The sequence below is a fragment of the Myiozetetes cayanensis genome, unplaced genomic scaffold (assembly GCF_022539395.1).
Source record: "Myiozetetes cayanensis isolate MyiCay16 unplaced genomic scaffold, myiCay2020 scf3, whole genome shotgun sequence".
NCBI lineage: Eukaryota > Metazoa > Chordata > Aves > Passeriformes > Tyrannidae > Myiozetetes > Myiozetetes cayanensis.
The window spans coordinates 9451621-9473610 of record NW_026087521.1 but is presented as its reverse complement, the minus strand read 5'-3'; the positions used below and the strand labels follow the sequence as shown (position 1 = coordinate 9473610).

General features: G+C 38.3%; 1 protein-coding gene and 1 long non-coding RNA gene across 7 annotated transcripts in view; one reads left to right on the top strand and one right to left on the bottom strand.

The window, feature by feature from the left end:
- CACNA2D1 (calcium voltage-gated channel auxiliary subunit alpha2delta 1) overlaps positions 1–14372 on the bottom strand; it is an 843568-nt gene extending 829196 nt beyond the window's left edge. For all 5 annotated transcript variants that reach the window (XR_007630104.1, XM_050325466.1, XM_050325463.1 and 2 more), the window contains exon 1: positions 14065–14372. Coding sequence is in view for 4 of the 5 variants with exons in the window: in XM_050325466.1 (XP_050181423.1) it covers positions 14065–14159 (95 nt within the window). In the remaining variant the exon portion in view is untranslated. The remainder of the gene's footprint in view (positions 1–14064) is intronic.
- On the top strand, positions 14324–21319 carry LOC126645262 (uncharacterized). Of its 2 annotated transcripts, none has more exons than XR_007630106.1 (4): positions 14324–14526; positions 15457–15784; positions 17150–17285; positions 17783–21319. It is a non-coding gene; the product is annotated as an uncharacterized LOC126645262 (long non-coding RNA). The 2 variants fall into 2 exon arrangements; XR_007630105.1 differs by having other exon boundaries at positions 15994–17285.
- Positions 21320–21990: the final 671 nt, after the last annotated feature.

Sequence of the window (21990 nt, the reverse complement as noted above, 5' to 3'; positions counted from 1 at the left end):
CCGAAATACTCACATGCAAAAACAACTGCAGGATAAGAAGGATGAGAGAGACCTACAAAGTTTTACGAAGTCCTAAAGGGTGACAACATACATTTACAAAACATGAATGTCACTGTACTAAGTACTGGGCAAACTACGGCTCTGTCCTACCTATCACTAATGGTGTCATCTATGACAGATATTATGCCATTCTCTTGGGTACTATACAGTACTAAATCGTGTCTGTCCTATATTGATACAACAATAAACACAGAGAAAAATTTATAGAACGATCTGGCTGTCTTGCATCATGTTAGAGGCACACACACATTAATATACATAACATTACCCCTGCTATTACTTGTTCCCCTACAGGTATTATTAGGAAAAACTCTCAGGAGACATAAACTATATTGCTTTATCATTACTATGGATGCTGTTTCCATGCCAAAATTTCTGTCTGAGGATCTCTGCCTCATAAGCTTTGGTCACATAGAATCTGTAACAATATGGGGTCTGTTTCTTGACTGGAGATTTCAAGTACTATGTTAAAAAGAGCAGAGACACACACATATATGATGTATGCAGTGCTGCTGTTTGAGATGCCTGGTCTGAGATATTCCATCAGTCACACATGTTAAATTTAATTCAGCCATATTAGAAATTCTATTCAGGTAAATTCAGCCATATTAGAAATTCTATTCAGAAATGCATCAGAATTATAATAAATGATACAACAGATTATTTTCTGTACATATTTTCTGACTTTTTGAAATTGTTTTAACCACCACACAAAAAAATAGGAATTACAGACTATTTTCATGGAGCTTTAGCATTATTTTGTCCCGTGGCATGAGAACAGAAAAGGCCAAGCTTAATTTCATTAACAGATTTTTCCTTTTTAATAACACAGTAAATTGAAAAGAAAAAGGTTGGGAAATGGAAAAAGTACTGTCCAGGTCCCAAGTAATACAGGAGAGAGTTTTTACTCTTTCAGATTTCTCTTCAGTACAAATTTAGAAGCTTAACAGTTCAGAAGCACCACAAAAGCTTTTAGGGAATGGATCCACAAGCTACCTAGTTGTATATATTTAATCTGAATTTTCCCTACCTTAATTTGTAGATTGTGAAGTACCTGATAGCATGAATAGACCTTCATCTTTACCATAATTCTAATAGCAATAAAAATTCAGACCTTTATTCTTCCCTGATATGTAGCCAAATCAGCACTTACACAGCATATTATATTTTGAAAGGATTGTCCTAACAATTCTCTATACCCTTTTGAAGAATTCACAGATGAAGAAGAAAACTGGGTAAGAATAGAAAAAATTACGATCCCAAACTTCCTGCTTTTTAATGTAAATAAACAGTTTGGAAGCTTTAATCCAGTCCTAACTTACAACTTTGAAATCATGTAAATTGAAATCAAGTCTAGTTTTGGGATGCATAGAATGAGGTTTCCTTCTAAAAAAAAGTAAGCATAACAATACGGCATTACATTTGTGTGGAGGCAGACAAGTAGCAGTAATTTACTTCAGCTGAGAGGAAAATCAGGTGGCCATTAAACTGCTGGTTTTAAAGCTTCTGAGACTTTTTTTTTTACTGTATCATTTCAGTATCATTTCAGACTCTCAGAGAACTACACAAACAATGTAAAATAAGGACACTTCACTGTAAATAGCCCTTATTTTTGCATTGATTTTGTTTAGATAGACTTTGAGTGCTAAAAAGATTGTGTAATTGCTCCATTATGAAAACAGACAGCATTACAAGCCAAGAAAGCCTTCATTAGTTCATTATCCAATTTTCCCAGGTGAAAGAAATGTCACATGGAGGGTGTGTGTCCGTGTCAAATCACATAGTAACAAACCACAAACTCAATCTATCTAAATTACTGTTGAATTAGACGCTCTATTCCACAGCAACAAACAAAACTGTGTACCTCATACAGTGTAGATTTGCCTACTATAGATTTATTTAAGAACTTTGGAGTAAAACACATTTACAACACTGCAAGTTTGTGGGGGTTTTTTTGGTTGGTTGGGCTTTTTGGTTTTGTTATAAAACAAAAAAAGAAGAAAAAATGTTTTATTACTTTGCAGATATTGTAGGGATGTTTCACTGCATGTAAACAAAAAAACAACTTTATTTTAAGCAATCTTTGAATTTTGCAGATGATCCCAGTTTGCAGATTATCTATTTAGGCCATTAAGACCTAAGAAAGCCTTAAATTCTATCCACATGCACATCCTTAAGTGTCAGTGTATGTAATTTGGATCTGATACACCAGAAATCTAAAATGTCAAGGATTGAAATCTCTTAAATTTGGATATGGTTGCTCCCAAAATCACTACACGATTAAATACAGAGCTAGACCCACAAGAAGCATGAATTTTTACCCACATAAATAACTAGAATGGTTAGTACTTCTGTGGTAGAATACTGATATTTCATGGTTGTTAATTTTCAGCAAAAATCCCAGCTAAGAAACAATTCCTGCCCAGTATGAATTGGCTGTACCAATTACTGAAGTCGCACAGCATAAAAAACCCAGCATCGACAAGGTACTTCTCTTCCTGCAGTGAAACAAGATCCTTGCAATACCAAACATCTGAACACCTCAAAACATCTCTTTGTATAGGATATCTTTGCTATAGCTTTTGGGTTCAAACAATAGCTTTTGGCTAATAGCTTACTCAATTCCCAAAGGCAGATGTTTCTGCACTTTCTCCATGTTGTGGAAGTTATTACTAAGTTTTCATTGCTTAAACACAAGGTATGTCCTTTGCAGCTTTACCAAAGTTATCCACAAAATCCACCTGTCATGTTAGTCTTGCAGTGGAGCTGCATTTTGAATAATTAGCTATAGGAAAAAACAATCTTATTAAGTCTAATTCATAAAAACCTGTAAGGTCAAATAAGCAAGATAAGAATTCATCTGCATTTTAATATGTAAGCATAATTCTGCCCTTGTATATCTGTTTCCTGTTCTCAACTAAATGTGTTTCCAGCAGAACAAAAAAGGTTGTTTTTTTAACTGAAGACAGGATCACAATGAAAATAGTACAAGTAAATCAATTTAAGGCTTAAGGCAATTTCCTACCTTGCGGTTCCTACTTTTCACGTGTTTATGCTTTACAATTTGATAACTTACTTTTAACTTAGAGTTTTTAAAAGATGGATCATCATTTCATTCTATAAACACATTATTCCCACAGAGAGTAATGGGACAATTGTAGAGTAGAACGCTATTCACTAAAAGGAAATAGAGCCCAAGGTAATTAGATGTGTGGAACAAAATATTTAATCATCGGTGTTTAACCTGTGTTTGCAAAGCTGAAAGCATCGCTAATGATTATATAAAGTGTTTGTAGAAGCACAGATATCTACAAGAATAACTGAGTATGTTTTTGCAAAACTGTGTTGCAGGCCATAAACGTATTTTATTCTATCAATAAATGGAGTTATGAAAGGAAAAATCTCTATCAGCAAAATACCTGCAAGTAAATTATTGTTCTATAGATCCACTACAATATTCTTTATGGTCATTTGTTAACTGTATTTCTCACCATCCATGCGAGGAAGTGATGGGTGCTTTTAATCCTAATTTTACACACTGGGAGAGTGTGTCTATAGAAGGAACATTTATATAGCAAATGAGTAAAGACACTGGCCAAGTGCTTCTAATAGCAACGAAGCTATCACATCAGAATTTCACCTCATGTCCCCATAAAGTACAAATATTGTCTTTCAGAGTAAATCCAGCTTCACTGGAAACAACTATAAAGTTTGTCCATAAATTTCTTGCTGATTTTAACCCCAATCACCTGAAAAATCAAGACTTCGTACCCAAAGATGAATTAATTACTCAGTTGTGCAAAGTGAGGGGTTAAATTAAAATACTTATATAATTCCTACCATTCCAAATTGAACTCTAGAGCTAATTGCTAAAGAAGGAAAAAAAAAAAAAAAAAACAACAAAACAAAACAAACAAACAAACAAACAAAACACAAACAAAACCAAACCACAACTAAGTAAATTTGTAAGAGCCACTTACAGTTATCCTGCACATTATTAGACATTGCAGTACTTTGAAAAGGAAAGTATTTCTTCCTTACAATTCCACACTTTTATGTAATAAAATTGTGTTTGCTCCTAATCTGGAGGAACATTTTTCAATGCCTTCCGGCACTTAAAGAAGTTCTTTTTTACATGGACACTTGCTCACTGAGGCACAGACAATGAAGTGGTGTCAGAGCTTATAATTTAAAAGGAAGACAAATGACCACATCTGATATCACACATGGTTTCTCTGTGATATTTTACTATTCCCCTCTGCAAAGCCTAATACAATCATGTATTACATTTTATTTTATGTAATTTCTGCAATCAGGCCTTGACAGTGATGACTCATTCCATCGCAATGAAACCTGTATGTGTTTAATCAGAAATTATTTTATGTGGATTCATCCTTGCACTTGGGATTTAAATGATACAGGACTGATACTCATTATGCTGAAATTACACTGGTGCAAAGGATGAAATTGGGTACCCAACCGTTTCCAAACAGTATATCCTCAGACATACTCTTAGTCATGCACAAATCCTTCATGTACTTATAATCAGTCAAAAGAGACCAGATTCTGCCTTCAGTTACCACAAACCTTTTCCACATGTGTATGTTACAGTGAAATCTCCCTAAGACATGTTCCTGCACGTATAAGTGATTCTGTCCCAGCTTATATATCTACCACATAATCTAAAATATATTCCCAACAGATAAAAAGTCTAACCAAGAAGATGCTAAGGCAACAGAAGCATCTTGGTAAATACAACAAAATGCTACTGTTTGTGGTAAGCCAAAATAATTGCAATGAAAACTATGTTACTGCTGCTTGAAATCTTATAGAGTGTTGGTAATCATCATGTAATTAGTGATTGCTGATGATCATCTCAGACCTGCTACTAGTCTATAAACAGAAATAAATATGTACTTTTATCACCATCTTTCTTACAGAAGCAGGACACCTTGCAATACTCAACACATTGATTCAAGCAGAATGACAATTCGGGTGTCATTCCCATTTTAGAAATGGGAACAGAAGGAATAAAACCAGCAGCAGCCTGTGCTGCAAAAGCAACAGATCAGGTTAATGAACTCAAGTGTCCTGAGCCCACTATTGCCCATCTTCTAATAACTAAATAGTCACAGTACAAATTTCAGATTTTCTCTGCACCTACAGCTCCAAGTGCTTTCAACAATGAAAAGAACCATGATCTAAGTGTGGCAAAGGAGCACAACCAGCATGCAGCACTGGCATGAGTCATCTGCTGGCTTCTCCTCACAACACTGTCTGCAAATTTTTGCTGACTCCTGCTAGTTTCTAAAAATGCTGTTAAGCTTATATCTTGCAATCTGTGTACATCCAAGAAGTACAGATCATGGGGATTCACTTCTTCAAGCTCCCCAGATTACAAGTCACCAAAAGAAGCTGATATGGTGGTACCTCTTCTACGAAGATTCTATGAAAATACCACTTTGAGAACTAGGTAAACCAGAGATATTATCCATCCAGGAAAAATTTGGTCTTGCATGTTTCTGAAGTAAAGTGGGAATATAGCAAACACACATCTCAATAAACTAGGTTTAACATCTTAACAACACTTTTCAACTACAGAGAGCGTTAGAGGTATTAGCTATCAAATTAATCTTGACAATAAACCCTTGCCCGACTAAATGGTAAGATCCTACATTTTCCTACTTTACTGAGAGAAATTACTATGGAAAACTAAGGTACAAAATTTATGAAATAATGCAAGGCAGATAACATTGCCACCCAGCATAGGGCTCTGTTTGGGATCCAGGAGATTTCTACCAAATAGACTACTCTAATCAACACTGGGGTAAAGTTATTACTGTGAGGGTTCGTTCAGCCAAAATAAACCATTTTTCCCACCACTTGTCCATATTAGAATATCATCAACCAAAAGTTGTCTTTTAATGCACTGTTGAACTTATCCCTCAGCATTTTGACTAGACTAATGGGACATTGGATCTACATGTGCAGATTAAGTTATTCACTTGTAGGAGTCAAGGAAGGAGTAGTAAAAACCCTAACTTTGTAATTCATACTTCCTATCATCTCTTTTTCATTACTCTCCTCCTTCCTATGGTATTGATAACACTAATCATCCATTTCAGACTGCAAAATGTTTCACTTAATAATCTAAGACGTAACAGCTCTCATGACTCGGTTTCCTCCTATGGAAAAGGTTTCGATTTCTAATCAAGAGACAACACAAGCCTACTGTGGCAAATTTCTGCTCAATTCAAGAATGAAGAAAACTGCCCCTTTACCGGTTTGTTTAAGACTACCTTAGTGCATAAAGAAAAATGCAGCACGGTATTAAAAGTGACAACTGAGAAAAATGGCATACCTTGATTTAGGTCTTAATACTGCCACCCTTACTCACAGAATTTCTATAAGTTTATTTTTATGCCTATTTGAAAGAAGATTTAGTCCATGTTTATCAAAATATAATAAAAATCCCAGTAAAGAGAAGGGAGGGAGAGATATTGCTGGGGAACATTTTAAGTTTTTAGACCAGTCTAGTGGGAAGCTGCACAGGGAAAATAGGAGCACTTCATTTAGAATATTGGCTCAATGATTCAAGTCTAGCTTTTCTTCTTTAAATAAAAATTAACATAATTTATCATCTAATAGCTACAAAAACTAGACTGTGGACTCAGCAACTCCTCTGTGTTCTTACTTACTTCTCAAATCAGGTCAAAAGTGAATCAGATTTATTATAATGGATAAATTTGAATAACTTCGCTCATAGATTTCAACTGAAGTTTTATATGCATGAGGGCTGAAAAAAGGACCACTGATCCAATATATACCTACATGGTGCAGATAATGAAGGCTGTGCAAAAATTATTCTTAGTCCATATGAGCTAAATGACATAAACTTTTTTTTTTTAAATCCTCTCTGTCTGCATTCCTGGCTCAACATTCATGGCTCTGGAGAAACCAAGCAAATTTCAAACAAGGAAAATGTTTAAATCACTATCTAGAAAATCTGCTACAAAGTCAGACTATACTTCTTACCCTGGCCAACTCTCAAATGAGAGAGAGGGGGAATGTAATTTAAAGAGAGGATAAAAATCCAATAAAACACTTTTTATAATAGTCACCAATATTTTAACTTCATATTCTATGGTTATTTCAGGCCTGCCTCAGATTAGGAAAAAAAAAAAAGTCTGATTTTGAATTACTGTAATTAACTGCAAAAGCTTGCTGATTTGTTGACGCAAAATAATGTCAATCTTTTTCATAAACTTGTTAGAATATTTGTAAATAAATAGCAAAAAAATTATGCAAGGAACAGAAATTCACTCTTTGTCATCAGTTTGCTGTTGGCCTGCAGAGAAAGGTGTTATAAGGAGGGACTAAGCAAAAACTGTGGTCCTTTCTCTGACATTATTAGAGTAACATTCCCAAACAGTGAACCATAATCTTGTCACAGGGTGCTTGTGAAAAAGAGTCTGTTTTTACATTTCACCCTGAAATCTTATTAAGTCTGGAAGGAAGGTGTGAAACATTAAGTTTGCCTAGAAGTAGAGTAGGTCAAAAATTAGTTTGGAAAGCAGTGGAGAAGCAAAAGACAAATCCCTCTTGAGCTGAATAGCCACAGGCATACACTATTAATTTTTAGCTATTAAAAAGTTCTGAGGTATATTTTGGAAATCTTGCCTCATACTGATTTTTTTTTTCTAAGAATATCAATGGAACTTTTTAATTTTAGGGTACAAGCTCCATAGCCTGGCCCTAAACTGAGAATATCCAACCCATGAAGATCACTGAAGTATCAATGCAGTTGACAGTAATTTCACTATCAGTGTTACATATTTCCACCTTAAATGTGAGACGCTCCTGTATCACTACTGTGTGCATTACACAGGACTGCATGACATAAAGATAAAAATCTGTAAACAATATTGAATATTCTCCTTTATTATTATTCTCTAAACAAAACCTTCTTTTACCATTGGAAATCAGGAGAAAAAGGAGAATCATGACTCCCTCTAATAGTAGTGACCAGTTTGCTACAGTAAGCAATGGTACAGCTGATGCAAAATTCAGCTCTTGATCTGATCCTACAGAACATGCTTGAGGAAAGTTGAGTGGGATCAGGCTATTTAATAGATTTAACATGAGAGATAAATCAGAGCTGTAATCTCAAATTCAAATTATTTAGGTATTCATTGATACCTGCCTTGCAGCTGCTGTAGGTGGAATGAAAAAGCTGATGCAAGAATGGGCTAAGAGTGATCTAAGACAGAACACACAGGTGCTGCCCAGGGCTGGGGGCAGAAATGCAGGTTTTATTTTGTAATTCTTATATTCTGTGCATTTTCAAGATGCTAACTGTGTTTTACTGGAACACTGAGGACACTGAGCTGTCATTCTTTGTATCAAGAAGTCTAATTCAACATTGTGAAAGACATAAATGAATTATGGCATCTGTCTTTACCAAATTATAGCCATAGTCCAATAATTTTATTCCATTGTTGTGTTCTGGTATATGTTTTCTTCTATTAAAGTAGATTCATTAACAAGGCACTAGAAAACAACATTTTCTGCAGCCCATAATACCAGCTTTTGTCACAAAGGACTTTATAAGCACTCTACACACAACATGCACCCCAAGTAAACCAGGATCAAAAGTCCAGGTATTGCTGCAAAGAAGTACAAAACAGTCTGGGCCTTAATTCTGCTTCTACTATGGTCAGCAACAGAGATAATGAGTCCTTTTTCTCCTCTAAAATGCGTCTAAACTGCAATTCCTGTCAAATATTCATCCAGAAGATAACAACACTACCTTGGATACGGGATTTTCGCAGAAGACAAGAAAGGGTCAAGGCACAAACATGTCAGATCACAGTTACCAATGGGCAACTATAGTCTGATTTGTTTCTTTGTTACAAAAGATTAAAGCTATAAGAATTTGACCATGCTTCCATCAATTTAAAATGCCCTGCTAGATAAATATTTTTAAGATCTGTACAACCGGCCTTCTATTTAACAATGAATACATTTCAGACTAATGTGCTGCCAAGATCCAGCTCTCTTTCTAGCAGCTGAATTCTTGGATAAAATCATTTTGCAGGGTATGAGCAATGCAGTTCTGAAAATAGCATCACTGCAAAATGAAAGATGGCAAGAACCTCTACAATGCTGATTTATTTCAATGAAATTTCATCTTTTATGATCAGTATCTATTTTGATGTTTTCAACTGAATTTTTGTACTTGATGAAACGTAAATCTATAGAATTTGTTAATTCTGAGGCTTCAGCATAAATATCTAAGAGGGAAACAAACAAATGAAAAAAATACTGATTCACAATTTGCATCATAAAATATGTAAAACAGAAAAATGCTTTGTGGGACCAAATAGTTTGCATTTCTCTCCACAGTATGTACAGAGACACTTAAAAAAAAAAAACAACAAAACAAAACAAAAACACAACACCAGAAACAGCAAATACTCCTCACCAAAACACAAAAAAACCCCACCACCAATTAACAAGCTGTTTCTCTTTCACACTTATTTTAAGTATGTTTCTACCAGAAGAATGGATTGGAGCAACACTCTTTAAAATATCAGTGGGTTTGTACATCTTGCATAATGCTCAGCATTCAGACATGTGCTGCTGAGAAAACACTAAGAGGTGATATTGCACTTCCCTGATTCTAAGGAGATTACATCTTTTGGCTCTCTTTCCAATTCACTCATATGAAGGTACACTTCAGTAGATCATTTTTTCCTAGTAATGAAGATTTTTAAATAGATTGGAAAAAAACCCCTATTTTCAAATGAGAAACGACCTGATATTTTACTGTTCATTAATGCACCAGTCTTTTCTAATTAACATCAGAAGTAAAACTGGCATTCTTCTATCACAGATTTTATGCTAAAAATGAGATTATATGTATACAAGATGTGTCAAAATCCCCAAGTCTGACAGTAGAAACAGATGAAAAGAACACATTATAAATGTCATCCCTCTACCTCCGGTCACCAATGCTGTATCAAAGCAACGCTGCATTCCAAGCCCAGCCACACTCTCAGCAGGACCTACACTTGTTAGGCCCATGTGAAGAAACCAAAACTATGAATGTCCCAGTTGTGCAAGTCCCAATTCATATGACTCATGCAGACTTCCCTGAGTTGTCCTAATGACACCAAAACAGTAAGGATGACTCATGTAAGTAAAAAATGGGAATACACAACTTCTTTTCTAAAAATGTTTGCCTGCATACGTACAGATATATGTTCATACGTATATTATTTTTATCTTCTGTATATAGTTTTTATCCATATAATGTTTCACACAAATTTATCTAAGTGGCAAATCTGTCTGGAGTATAATGTATAATTTAATATATACATACAGAACAGGTGATTGAGGATGAAAAAATATTAAAAGGGAAAAAGAGAAAAAGAATTGCAGAGGAAAATTAGAGAAAAAAAAGAACAGACATACAGATTTATTATCAGAAAGGAGTAGGTGTATCTTTATATAGTACATTACTCACTATCAGTAACAATATCAACACTGCTAAGACATGCTGTGCCAAAAGGATACTTAAGAATTACAACATATATTTAAACTCAAGACTATCTGTTTTGATGCAGTATAGAGAAAAGAACAGAAATAAATTGAGTCCTGTGTTATCATTATCAGGAAACATACAAACTACATATACTTAACAGTATGTTTTTTTCTGAAGCCTTTATAGATGTGATGATAAATAAGTATATATGGCTACAAAGAAAGAAGTACTTTGTGTACTGTGAGACCAGTAGTGTGGTTAAAGCGACAGGATTACTATAGACAACAATATTCTCATCTAAGTGCAAAATATCTGCTGTGTTGTGTGTATAACTGAAGGACTTGGAGTTGCTGTGTTAAAAGTAAGAACATGGTATCTTGAACTAGCATATGATAGATACTTAGTATTTGATACAATGAAAATTATACATTTTAATGATACATAATATGCATCAATCAGTAGCTAAGCCTCATAGCTAAAGATCAAGACATGATTACTGCTATATTTAAATAGTTCATTAAAGAAAAGTCTTCAATATTTGCGGTGAAATATTCCAACACCAGAAACAACAAATGCAATTATACCACCTGCTCAGATCTTCAATGAAAAAATAAGGCTTCCATCCCATTTCATACAGGACAAACCTGAAATTCTCTATATATTGCTGGGTAAATATATCAGAGCCCTCCTGCCTTATCAGAGAAGTATAATTAATGAAATTACTGAGATTCTACAAGCATTGCTTAAACCTTTGGCACTTTTTGCTAAAAATGTTTCATGCTTGTATATTACTATATTAGTGATAGGGACTTCTAAATGTTTTAGTAAAAGCAAATTTTTAAATATTTATTGATGCAGAAGAAATATGTGACTGAAAGAAAAGTGATTGTACAAAAAGCAGTTGTTAAAGAAATCATGAACTATATAGCCCCAAATATGCACATTTTTCATACAACAACTGGGAAATACTGCTTCCTCAGACCAACTTTTTAACTAAGAGGAAAAAAGGACTGAAAAGAATGGGGAGAAAGCAGGTAGCTAAGTACATATCACCAGCAAACCTTCAGTTCTTCAATTATACATGTCCTTTCTTTCCTTTATTCTCTTCTCCCATGTTTTTTCCTATTTTTAGTATTCTTAATATATAATATCTTTCACATTAAAAGCATTTGCGTCACTTCTCTTTGTTCTTTCCCATTTGTAATCCATAGTAGGAAATTAAACACTGCTGTCAAGGCTTAAAAAAGAATTAAAAAATTGTTTTCTCCTTCACCTGTTACATCATTACTTTTTGCAAAGCAGCTCTATGCATCAACCTGTTGTGCTTCCTTGTAAATGAATTAAGACTTGTTTGCACCTTGATTCCATTTCAAAGGGGAAACATAACTATGAAGGTTGGACAGGCACTATAGATTAATTCTATAATGTTTCAATGGAATAATAATGAGAAAAAAAGAGGGCCAACAGCAAGTAGATTGTGTAGAGCATGGAAACATTGATGACTAACATCATACTCTGAATTACTTTATCATCATTATAATTAAAGTGATATGTTTCCTTGCTGACAATTTCTATTATCATCGTTGGCAGTAAAGGTAAATTCTGAAAAGAATTAGTAAAAACAGACAGAGAGACAAAATAATTTTTATGGAAATATCACGTAATCTTACCCTAAGAAGCTATCTAGACTTTTATTTAAAATTATGCATAATCTTTTTAGACACTGGGTTATATATTTTTTTCTCATTTAAACCCAGCAAAATCTATGTAAAAGACAATTTGTAATTAGTTGTGCACGATAAACTTATCATCTCAATAAGAAACCATAAATACAGGAGCTCAAGCACAAGAAAAGCAATGACTTAAAAAGCCCGGGCTTTGTATTTTGCTGCTCTTGCTTCTACATGGTACATCTTTATAAACTGAAATATTTTAAAGGATCATTAGGAAAATATTTTAAAGGATAATTTTCCCTACAATAAAAGATTGCATTTTTTCAGCTTAGAAGATATTAAGTGGTTATTCTACACTTATCTTTGTATTCCTTTCTTTCATATAACAGTGCTAGCTAGCATCCCTTTGAGTCTTTCATAATGGAACCGATACTGAGAACTGAATCCAATTATAACAGCCTACCAGCAGTACTAATTGGTGAAAATGCATTGCTGATAATTGCTGTAAACTCATCCTTCTGCCCTGGATGAACGGCAGCAATAAATTCTACCCAGCGTTAAACAATAAGGGAAGACTACCATTAGCACTGTTTTTCTTATGTAAAATGCGTTAAAGTGAGTCATCCACTTAAAAGTTACCTACTGGTAGCTTTAACCCAGATTCGGGGACTCAGGTAAGTGTTTTAAAAAAAAACCCAAAACAACTAAACAAAAAGAATATTAAAATAATGAGGTGAGAGAGAAGAAAAAGGAAGAAAACACGATCACAGTGCTTTGTCGTGGATTTTTTTCCCGATCTGCTGGCGAATCTCCAATATGATGTATCGGCTTCTTTTTGCCTTTCTTTTATTGCATCATTATTATGTGATCTTTGCACTGCTCTGGGCAACACTTTCATGTTAATAACTCTGCAGTGCTTCAAAGATTTCCATCTCAGGGCCAGGCGAGGCACTGAGCTGCGTGCACCGAGAGCATCCCTCAGCTCTCGCGAAGGTATTTTTGAGAAACAACGATCTGCAAGGCCAAGCCTGAAGAGAACAGTTCTTCAGTTGTGTGGCTTTCAGCGGGCAAAAAAGACCCTTCGGCGGGACCCACGCGTGTGCACCCCCGGACCCCGCGGCACCGGGAGCCCCTGTGGATGCGCTGGAGCGCGGCCAGTCAGGAGGGAGCCGGAGCTCGGGCTCGGAACTCCCAGCCCTGCCCGCCTCACGTGCCGGCCGCGGAACGGCAACAAAATCCGCCTTTCTGCGTGGATTTTAATAAAATTGCGAAAGTTTGCTGGTGGATTTGTTGTGCTTTTTTTTGTTTGGTTGGGTTTGTTTGGGTTTTTTGTTTTTTTTGGTGGTTTTTTTTTTTGAGGGGGGATTTGGTTTTTTTTGTAAATAGTGTTAAATCTCCATCCAGGCTGGAATAACCTCTGTGGGAGGAAGGGGCGGACTCTTTGTAACTCGAAACTTTCTTCTCGGCAAGGATGACCTGACAGGGTATATTTGGAGCCGGGAGCCGCTCCGGAGCGGGTTTTCCAGGCGAAGCCTTTACCTCAAAAGTCCCGCCGCCGGCCGTCACCGGGGCTTCACCCCTCGCAGCGCCCGCCCCGACGGGACCCTCCGCTACTCTGACTCTTTCCTAAGCAAAAGCTGCCGAAATCCTGCAATTTTCCCCTACCGCCACTTTCCCCTGGACTAACTTGATTTCCCTTTGTAATGTCGCTGTCCCCGGCGCCGAGGAGCGCCCCCGCCCCGGCCGCGCCCCCGCCCCGGACACCCGGACCCCAGCGGGACTTACGTGGTGGCTGAGGGGAACGGTCCCTCCGAGGAGTGGTTCATCACCAGGGACTGGAAAAGTGTCAGGCTAAAGACCAGCAGCCAGCCAGCAGCCATCTTCCTGATCGAAGATCGATCCCCCTTTCCCAAGTCGGCGAGACGGCAATAATAATAAATTCAATTATCGTGTGTGTGGTGGTGCGGGGGGGCCGTGGTTCTTTAAAGCCTCCTCCGCTCCCCCCACCCCACCCGCCCCTCGCAGGAGGCGCAGCCCAGAGATGCGCGGAGAAGCGGGAGCGCGGCCGAGGGTGGGGAGGAGGAGGAGAAACGATGGAGATCTGTGGGTGGAGTGGGGAAAGAGGCGAAATAGAGAAAAGAGAGCGAGAGATACTCCACTCTCTGCTACTCCAGCAGCAGCTCCAGCTTCATCTGATCCGCCGCCATCAGCGCTACTTTTGTAACAGATCCTACTCTGCGTGCGCGTGTGAGCGTCCTTCCCTGATTTATTCCCCTGATTGCAGAGCAGAAAGAGGAGGTGGAGGTGGAGAGAGAGGCAGGCGGGGTGGCGGCTCCTGAAAGGAGAGGAGGGAAGAAGGGGAGAGAGTTGGGAGACGGGCAGCTTGCTGCCGACTCCTGCTTTCCCTGCCGGCAGCGGGGAAAGTCGGGGCGGGGAGCGGGGGCGGGCGCCGGGCCCTGTGGCGGCCGCGCTCCATACAAGGCGCCGAGGAACTCCCCGGGCCGGGCGGCCCCGGGGCCGCGGAGCCGCCGCCCCGCCCCGCGCAGCCCGCACGCTATTTTTAAAACCGCTTCGTGCCTTATTCTAATTCCAGCCCCCTCCTGCCAGGCTCGGCGGCGGCAGCAGCAGCAGCCGCGCACAGCCCATGTGCCACCAGTCTGGGCTTTGCTTTAAATAGATGTTTTATAGATGTTTCTCTAAATGCCGGCGGGAGCAGCGCTGCTCGGCCCCGCGGGTTCGGCTCCGCCGCCCCCGCCCTCCGAGGGGTCCCGTCCCATCCCCGCCAGGTCCCTGGAGCCTCTGGGGAGCGGCCCCCGGGGTCACGGCCGGGAGTCCTCGGGCTGCGCCCCCGCCCCGCCGCATCGCTAACCCATATCGTTATCTCAGATCCCTATGGAAATCCAGGAGGACACATTTCCTCTCCCGTCCTCTGTTTTACCCATGTTCACATACAGCAGTCTCTGTGGCAACTATACATTCTCGGTACAAATGGAGAAAGTGATCCAGGGAAATAATTCTTGGTTTATTTGCTAAAGCAGTTAAAAGTTCAGTGACAAATTTTATTTTCTTATCGATCTAGTTGTTTGTTTGTTTGTTTGTTTCTTTTTATATGCTTACATATTTATATTTAATACTGGCACTGTATTTATATTTTAATATATTTAATTGGTTCCACAGGTGAAAATGAAAGAACAGATCCAGTATTTATGTCGGGTTTACATCCTTTGTTTTAAGAGTCGCATCATCTTGAGTGTATTAACTCACAACAATTTCTATAACACAGAGGAGTGTTCATCTCTATTTTATAAAGATGGCAAAAGGGTCAAAGCTGAGATCCACAAATGAAGAATTGAGTGTTCGCATTGCCCGGGCTCAAAGCCAGCACCATATTTCAGTTGCAATCTGTAAAGCATGCAGTCACTCATCTACATTGTTTCTGGATTGGAGCTGGCACTTGGGAGCTGGTGGGAAGAACTCCCAGTTGTCTTCACCTATCCACCTACCGGTAGGTACGTAGGATTCAGGGTTTGGATGTAAGTCCAAAATAGCATTCTCTAAAATGATTCTGCAGCCTGTAGACTCAAGCAGTCTGAAGAGTATCTCTAGCCCAGCTTTTGTAGGTCTCCATAGACTTTACAGTTTTGCCACACGAAGTGGCATCACTTTGCATATTTAGCTGTAACTGCTCACCTGAGCACCTCTGCTTCCCCACAGGGGTACAACAGGTAACTGCAGAGTCATGGGCCTGTGACATGGAAGTTCTGCTTCACACAGGATGTAAAAAAAAAACTGGCCAGTCTTCGCGAGCGAAGATCCGGGGAAGGTCTTTACACCTTCCAGCCTGCGCATTGGATTTTTTTTTTTAGGTGAGACACAGTGTGTGCGGAACTGAGCCCACCCTTTAATCCTAAGGTTCATCTGCCAGGGCCAAGCGAGCTTGGACAGTGGCAGCGAGGTCCTTAGGACGTAGGTGGATTGCCTTTAAGGGCTAACGAGCTCCACCTGCCCGGGGAGTGTCCCTGACCGGGAATCGAACCCGGGCCTCGGCGCCGCGCCCTTACCACTAGACCACCAGGGGCTCAATTCTAATAGAAATTATGAGATCTAGGGTAAAAAGAAGATGTTGGGGAGTGGATTAAAGGTTTGGAGAAATGCATGGAGGAAAGAGGGGGGAAATGTGAACTAGTTCAGGTTGCACAAGACCAGGACAAATTTACTTCTTAGAGTATAATTTAGGCATCTCCTTATTCCTGGGCTCCCACACTAAGGGTAGCATTATCAGTGTCACAGAATCACAGAATATCCTTAGCTGTAAGGGTCCCTCAAGGATCATCGAGTCAAACTCCTGGCCCTGCACAGGGCCCTCCCCAAGTATCACACCATGTGCTGAGTGTATCGTTCAAACACTGCTTGAACTCTTGTCAGGCTTGGTGCTGTGACCACTTCCCTGAGGAGCCTGTTCCAGTACCTAACCACCCTCTGGGTGAAGAACCTTTTTCTAATATCCGTCCTAAACCTCCCCTGACAGAGCTTCAGGCCATTCCCTTGGGTCCTGTCCCTGGTCACCACAGAGAAGAGATCACTGACCATCCTCTTTCCCTCTCACGGAAGTTGTAACTGCAATGAGCTCTCCCCTCAGTCTCCTCTTCTCCAGGCTGAACAGACCAAGTGACCTCATCTGCTCCTTACACAGCTTCCCCTCAAGGCCCTTCACTTAGTTGTGGCTCAAAAGACCTACATCTCGCAGTAGGCAACACAGTGACGGATTAACACTCTGCCAACACCCCTTCAGAATAAAAGGGAATGCCTTACCTGGCTCCTTCCTTACTTGAAGGATCAAGCATATGCCTGTTTCATCTCTTCTCAACAGGAAGTGTTCATGTTCAGTTCCCAGCTGTGTTGCCCCCAGAGGCCTGTTCAGCAACCCAGGGACACTGAGCTTGGGAAACAAGTGTTATCCCAGTGGAGAATCCACCAGAGTGGGCAACCAACATGTGTTGGTCTAGGTGAGTGGGGGTACCAATGACTATGCAAACATGCATGGAAAATGGTTTCAGGAGGTGAGAGAATAAGCTAGACCACCCTTACTCAGATGTACCATTTCACTATAACATACAGCAGACCAGATCAGAGAATGATAACGCAAAATAATAGAGAAATAGAGAGTTACACAGGAATGTTTCTTTCATCATTGATATAATTTTCTGTAAACCTACATTTCTGATGCTTATAGAGCTTCTTAAGGCAATAATAATAGCTGCTAATAATTCCTACAGCAATGACACATGGCTAGCAATGGAACTGTGCAATGAACGGGTGGGTACCTAGTACTGACCTGGATTGTGACTGTTTCATCAGTACTAATATCCTGAAAAATAGCTGAAAAGTGAAAAAGATGCTAGAGAAAATACTTCTATGTTTTAATAGAGCAATATTCAAAGTTTCCATTCTACTGTGCTATTTACAACTGTGTAACAAGACCCTCTGCAAACTAATCCTACAGTGAACACTGTAAGCAAATGCCTGTGGAGTGCACTGAAATTCATGGAAGAAAGAGAGAAATTGTCTACATGTGGCTCCAGCATGGAGAAGAAATACACAGTTACAGACAAGCTGGTTGAGGTGCGAAGAAAAAGCCAAGGCTGGAAAATGGAGCTGAGCAAGGCATGGCATTCATGGGAAGATCTGTGACCTACGACTCACGATCAGCCTGCAAACTTTACAGGATTTACAAGGAAACTTAAACTGGAGCCCAGTTTTGAGAAAAAGTGGACTCAAGTAACAAGTGTTACTGCAAGTGTTACTGCAAAATTAAGTGAGGCTGGAAGTCAGCTCTTTGCCTTTTTTTGAATCTGAAATTTAGGAAGCCAATGCCATCCTGAAGCATGGGGAAGAAAAGAAAGCAGGACTTATTCCATGAGCAATGTGTTATTTACTAATTACTCACCCTTTTGCTTCACCTAATTATTTATGGCTTAAAAATTCATTAATATGACAGGTATTTAATAAAGATGCAGAATGTTTAGAAATGGTGATCTCATCCTAAAACCATATATGGATATGAGTAATTGGGCTCAAATGAGTTCCCACTAGCTTCAATTAAAAAAAGTGTGATTGACTTAAAACATAGAACTAGCAGAATAAAGTTTCTTGATATGTCTTCATCCTCCCATAATGCAGGAAAAAAAAAGTACAAATGTAGTTTCATCATGAAATTTTAAAAAGCCATTAAAACCTCCTAAACAAGCAATTTCTTTACATTTGATGATTAAACTATTTCCTTGCATAGTCACATTATTTTAAATACATAGCTTCTATGTACAGCATATTACAGCAATGTTGTCCTGCAGATATTCTTATTGAGATTCCTAAATATTTGTTACACCTGACAAGTCCTTTTTTTTAAGCACTTAAATATAGTCTTGAATGACAAACAACGAAAGTAAATCTTTCTTTATTCCTACTTCACTTCATTCTAAATTTATTGCCTGTCATATCTGACCGAGACCTTTCTGTGAAGGAGCACAGGAGCGACAGGTATTGATATAATGAGGCATCTTACAGAAAGTTTGCTTTGCACCTACTTGGTGGACTTGGCAGGGTTAGCTTTATGTTTGGACTCTATGTTAAAGATCCTTTCCAACCTAAGTGATTCTATGATTCTACTGAAATTATTGGGAAACTTTCAAGTGACCATGGTGGTCTGTATTTCAGTAATAAAAATTCCTATTGCAAAACTACAAAATTTAATTGGTATCAAAGGCTTCCTCTCAGTTCATTTTGTCAGTAAAAGGTATTAATTCATGATCAAGCCTCTCTCTTTTATTTCAATTTCTGGATTTTTTTTTACATTTTCATAAATGATTTACACTGTTGCAAATCTATCATAAGAGACAAGAGAGCAAGGCCTTCTGTCTCTTAACTACTTTAAAAAAACACTCAAATATGGTAGGTTAGAATGAGAATCAAAGTTTTATAATCTAGTTTTATACTGTATATAAACTCACTCTTCAGTAATCAACATTGTCAGAAAATTTTTGAAACCAGTGACAGTTTAAGACTTAACATATAGAGTGATACAGTGATTGCAGCACTTGTGTGAATAGATAGCACACAGTTACCAAGTGTCTTAAGTGTCTTTTGCCAGGGGGTTATAGGCAATAAACCCTGATCAACAGCATGCTGAGTACATTTCACCTTTGTGACTGGGGTGACACGTTCTTTGCTAGGCAGAACCCACAGATGTTCTTGGGTTCAGCCAAAATGTGCTTGCTGAAATAGTGTAAAAAAGTGTGACAAGGTCTGTATGGATGTCCAAAGAAGAGCAATGAAGCTAGAGAAAACTCTGAAGAACAGAACCTGAGCAGCAGCAGCTGAGGGAGCTGGGAGTGTTCAGCCTGTAGAAAAGAAGGCTCAGGGAGACCCTATCTCTACAACTACCTGAAAAGAGCTTGTAGGCAGATGAAGGTTGATCTCTTCTCATGAGTAACAAACAATAGGATAAGGCAAAATGTTCTCAAGTTGCACCAGCAAGGGTTTAGATTGGATATTAGAAGAAATTTCTTCCTGGAAGAGGTTGTCAAGCACTGAAACAGGCTGCCCACAGAAGTGGTGGAGTCACCATACCTGAAGATATTTAAAAGATATGTAGATGTGGCAGTTAGGAACATTGTTTACTAGTGGACTTAACAATGCTTGAATGGTTGAACTGGATGATCTTACAGTTCTTTTCAAGCCTAAATGATTCTATGGTTCTGTGGCTCTATGATAATCAACACCATATACTAAAATACCATTTTGTTCCTGGCATGTAGTATCTTTCTTATGTCTGTTTTATATAGGACAGAAGGGGGTAATCTTACTGATTAATTCTCATTCTGTTTGCTTGTGCAAGACTGACTGGAGAGTGCAGGCAGCCTGATCTCAATTTCTAATTTCAGGAGAAAAAAAGCTTTTATTGAAGTCTGCACCAGATGGAAATGCAGAACCCAGCCCATTGCAAGTGAAATGAATTGTTTTACATATTTGAATTTGATATAATTTGTATTGTAAAAACTTTGTGACCTACATCCAGCAGCAAGACAGTCAACGCTACTTTGTTCTCACCCTTGCTTTTATTTATATTTGAGTAAGCATGCTGGATCTCATAGCAAAACTTTCACTATTTGATATAGCAGTTTATGTTTTTCTTGTTATTGTCAGATTTTAGGAAAACATTCATCCTAATTCTAGTCATGAAAGCAGAGCTGCATGCATTTTCACAGTGGAAGTTTTTTTGTTTGTTTGAGTTTTTTGACACTGCAGTTAAACCAACAATAATTTTAGGATAGTTTAATATTGAAACTTGGAGTCCAGCATAATAAATATTCGCTCAGTGAATACCAAGAAAGATATCTTAAAACAAACTGATGGACATCTTAAATTCATCCACTGTGGTGGTTTTGCTTGGCGTAGAGTTGATTTTGCTTTCCTAATGTGTGTGGCTTTTGCTTTACCTATTGATCTGTCTTTATCTCAACCCAAGAGTTGTTTTCTCACTTTTGCTCTTAAGATTCTCTCCCACATCCAAGTGGTGGGGAGTGAGTGAGCGGCTGTGTGGGGCTGAGTTGCTAGGTGGGGTTAAATCACAGCAGCCATTTAAGGAGAAAGCATAATGGAAAATTTAGTCAATTATCACTGGTCTTGGTACATCTACACAAGAACACTGTAGCACTGTGTGGAGACGTTAGTTTGGTTTTGGAAGGCTCTGTGTCCATTCTAGTATAGTTATTATGCTTCTGAGTTTCAAAGGAAAATGAAGTTTTTTGTTCAAGAATCACTGTGTTGTATTTCACAGTGTAATGTAGAAGTGCTCATTGTAAATCTCATATTGATGTTGTGACACGACTCACAGAAAACCATAAATGTCAGTAATCTTGCTGGAAAAAACTCTCAATTATAAATGTTAAACCATGGTATGTTCTGAACTTGTAAAGAACTATAACTTCTTAGAGCAGTCTTATACAAATAACATATGTATTTTCGTAAAATTGTAATAAAGTGACACAATATTTTTGTACAACCTTGTCTGTCTTCTATTCAGCCCCTAATCTATTTTAACTTAGTTTATTCCATCTCTTTCATTGACTTTAAACAGATACAGTTCTTTGTTGAAACCCTCTCTATATATCAATCGATTGATCAATTGATAGATATTTCTTCTTTCATTTCATAAATCAGATAATTTTCCCCCATCTTTTCATCCTGTGAGATACATTCTTACTCTAGTAAGTGCTTTTCTAAACATAAGAATGTGACTCTCCTGAAATCCAGTATCTTACAACTTTATCAGACTAAAAATGATTCACTGACCCACTGGAGCGGGAGGACAGACACTATGAGATGGCAATTAGAATAATTACAACAAATCAAAAGCCAAGTGGAGTGAAGCTACCCCAATATCTCATTCTTACTTAACTCATCTTACCTAATTAACAAGGTAGTTACAAAAGCTACATTCAGAAGTTATTGCTGATATTTTATTTAGCAATATTCCTGCAAAAGGGTGGGTGCTGTTGTGCAATCCAGCCACAGACACCGCTTTTGGAGGTTCAACAGGGTAATCTAGATCTTAGTAGGAAGGTTGTATCAGATTTCCTTCCCTTGGAACCTAGTTATTGCTGTTCCCATTCTGCATTTGGTGAGATACACATGGAGTGACTAAAATGAAAA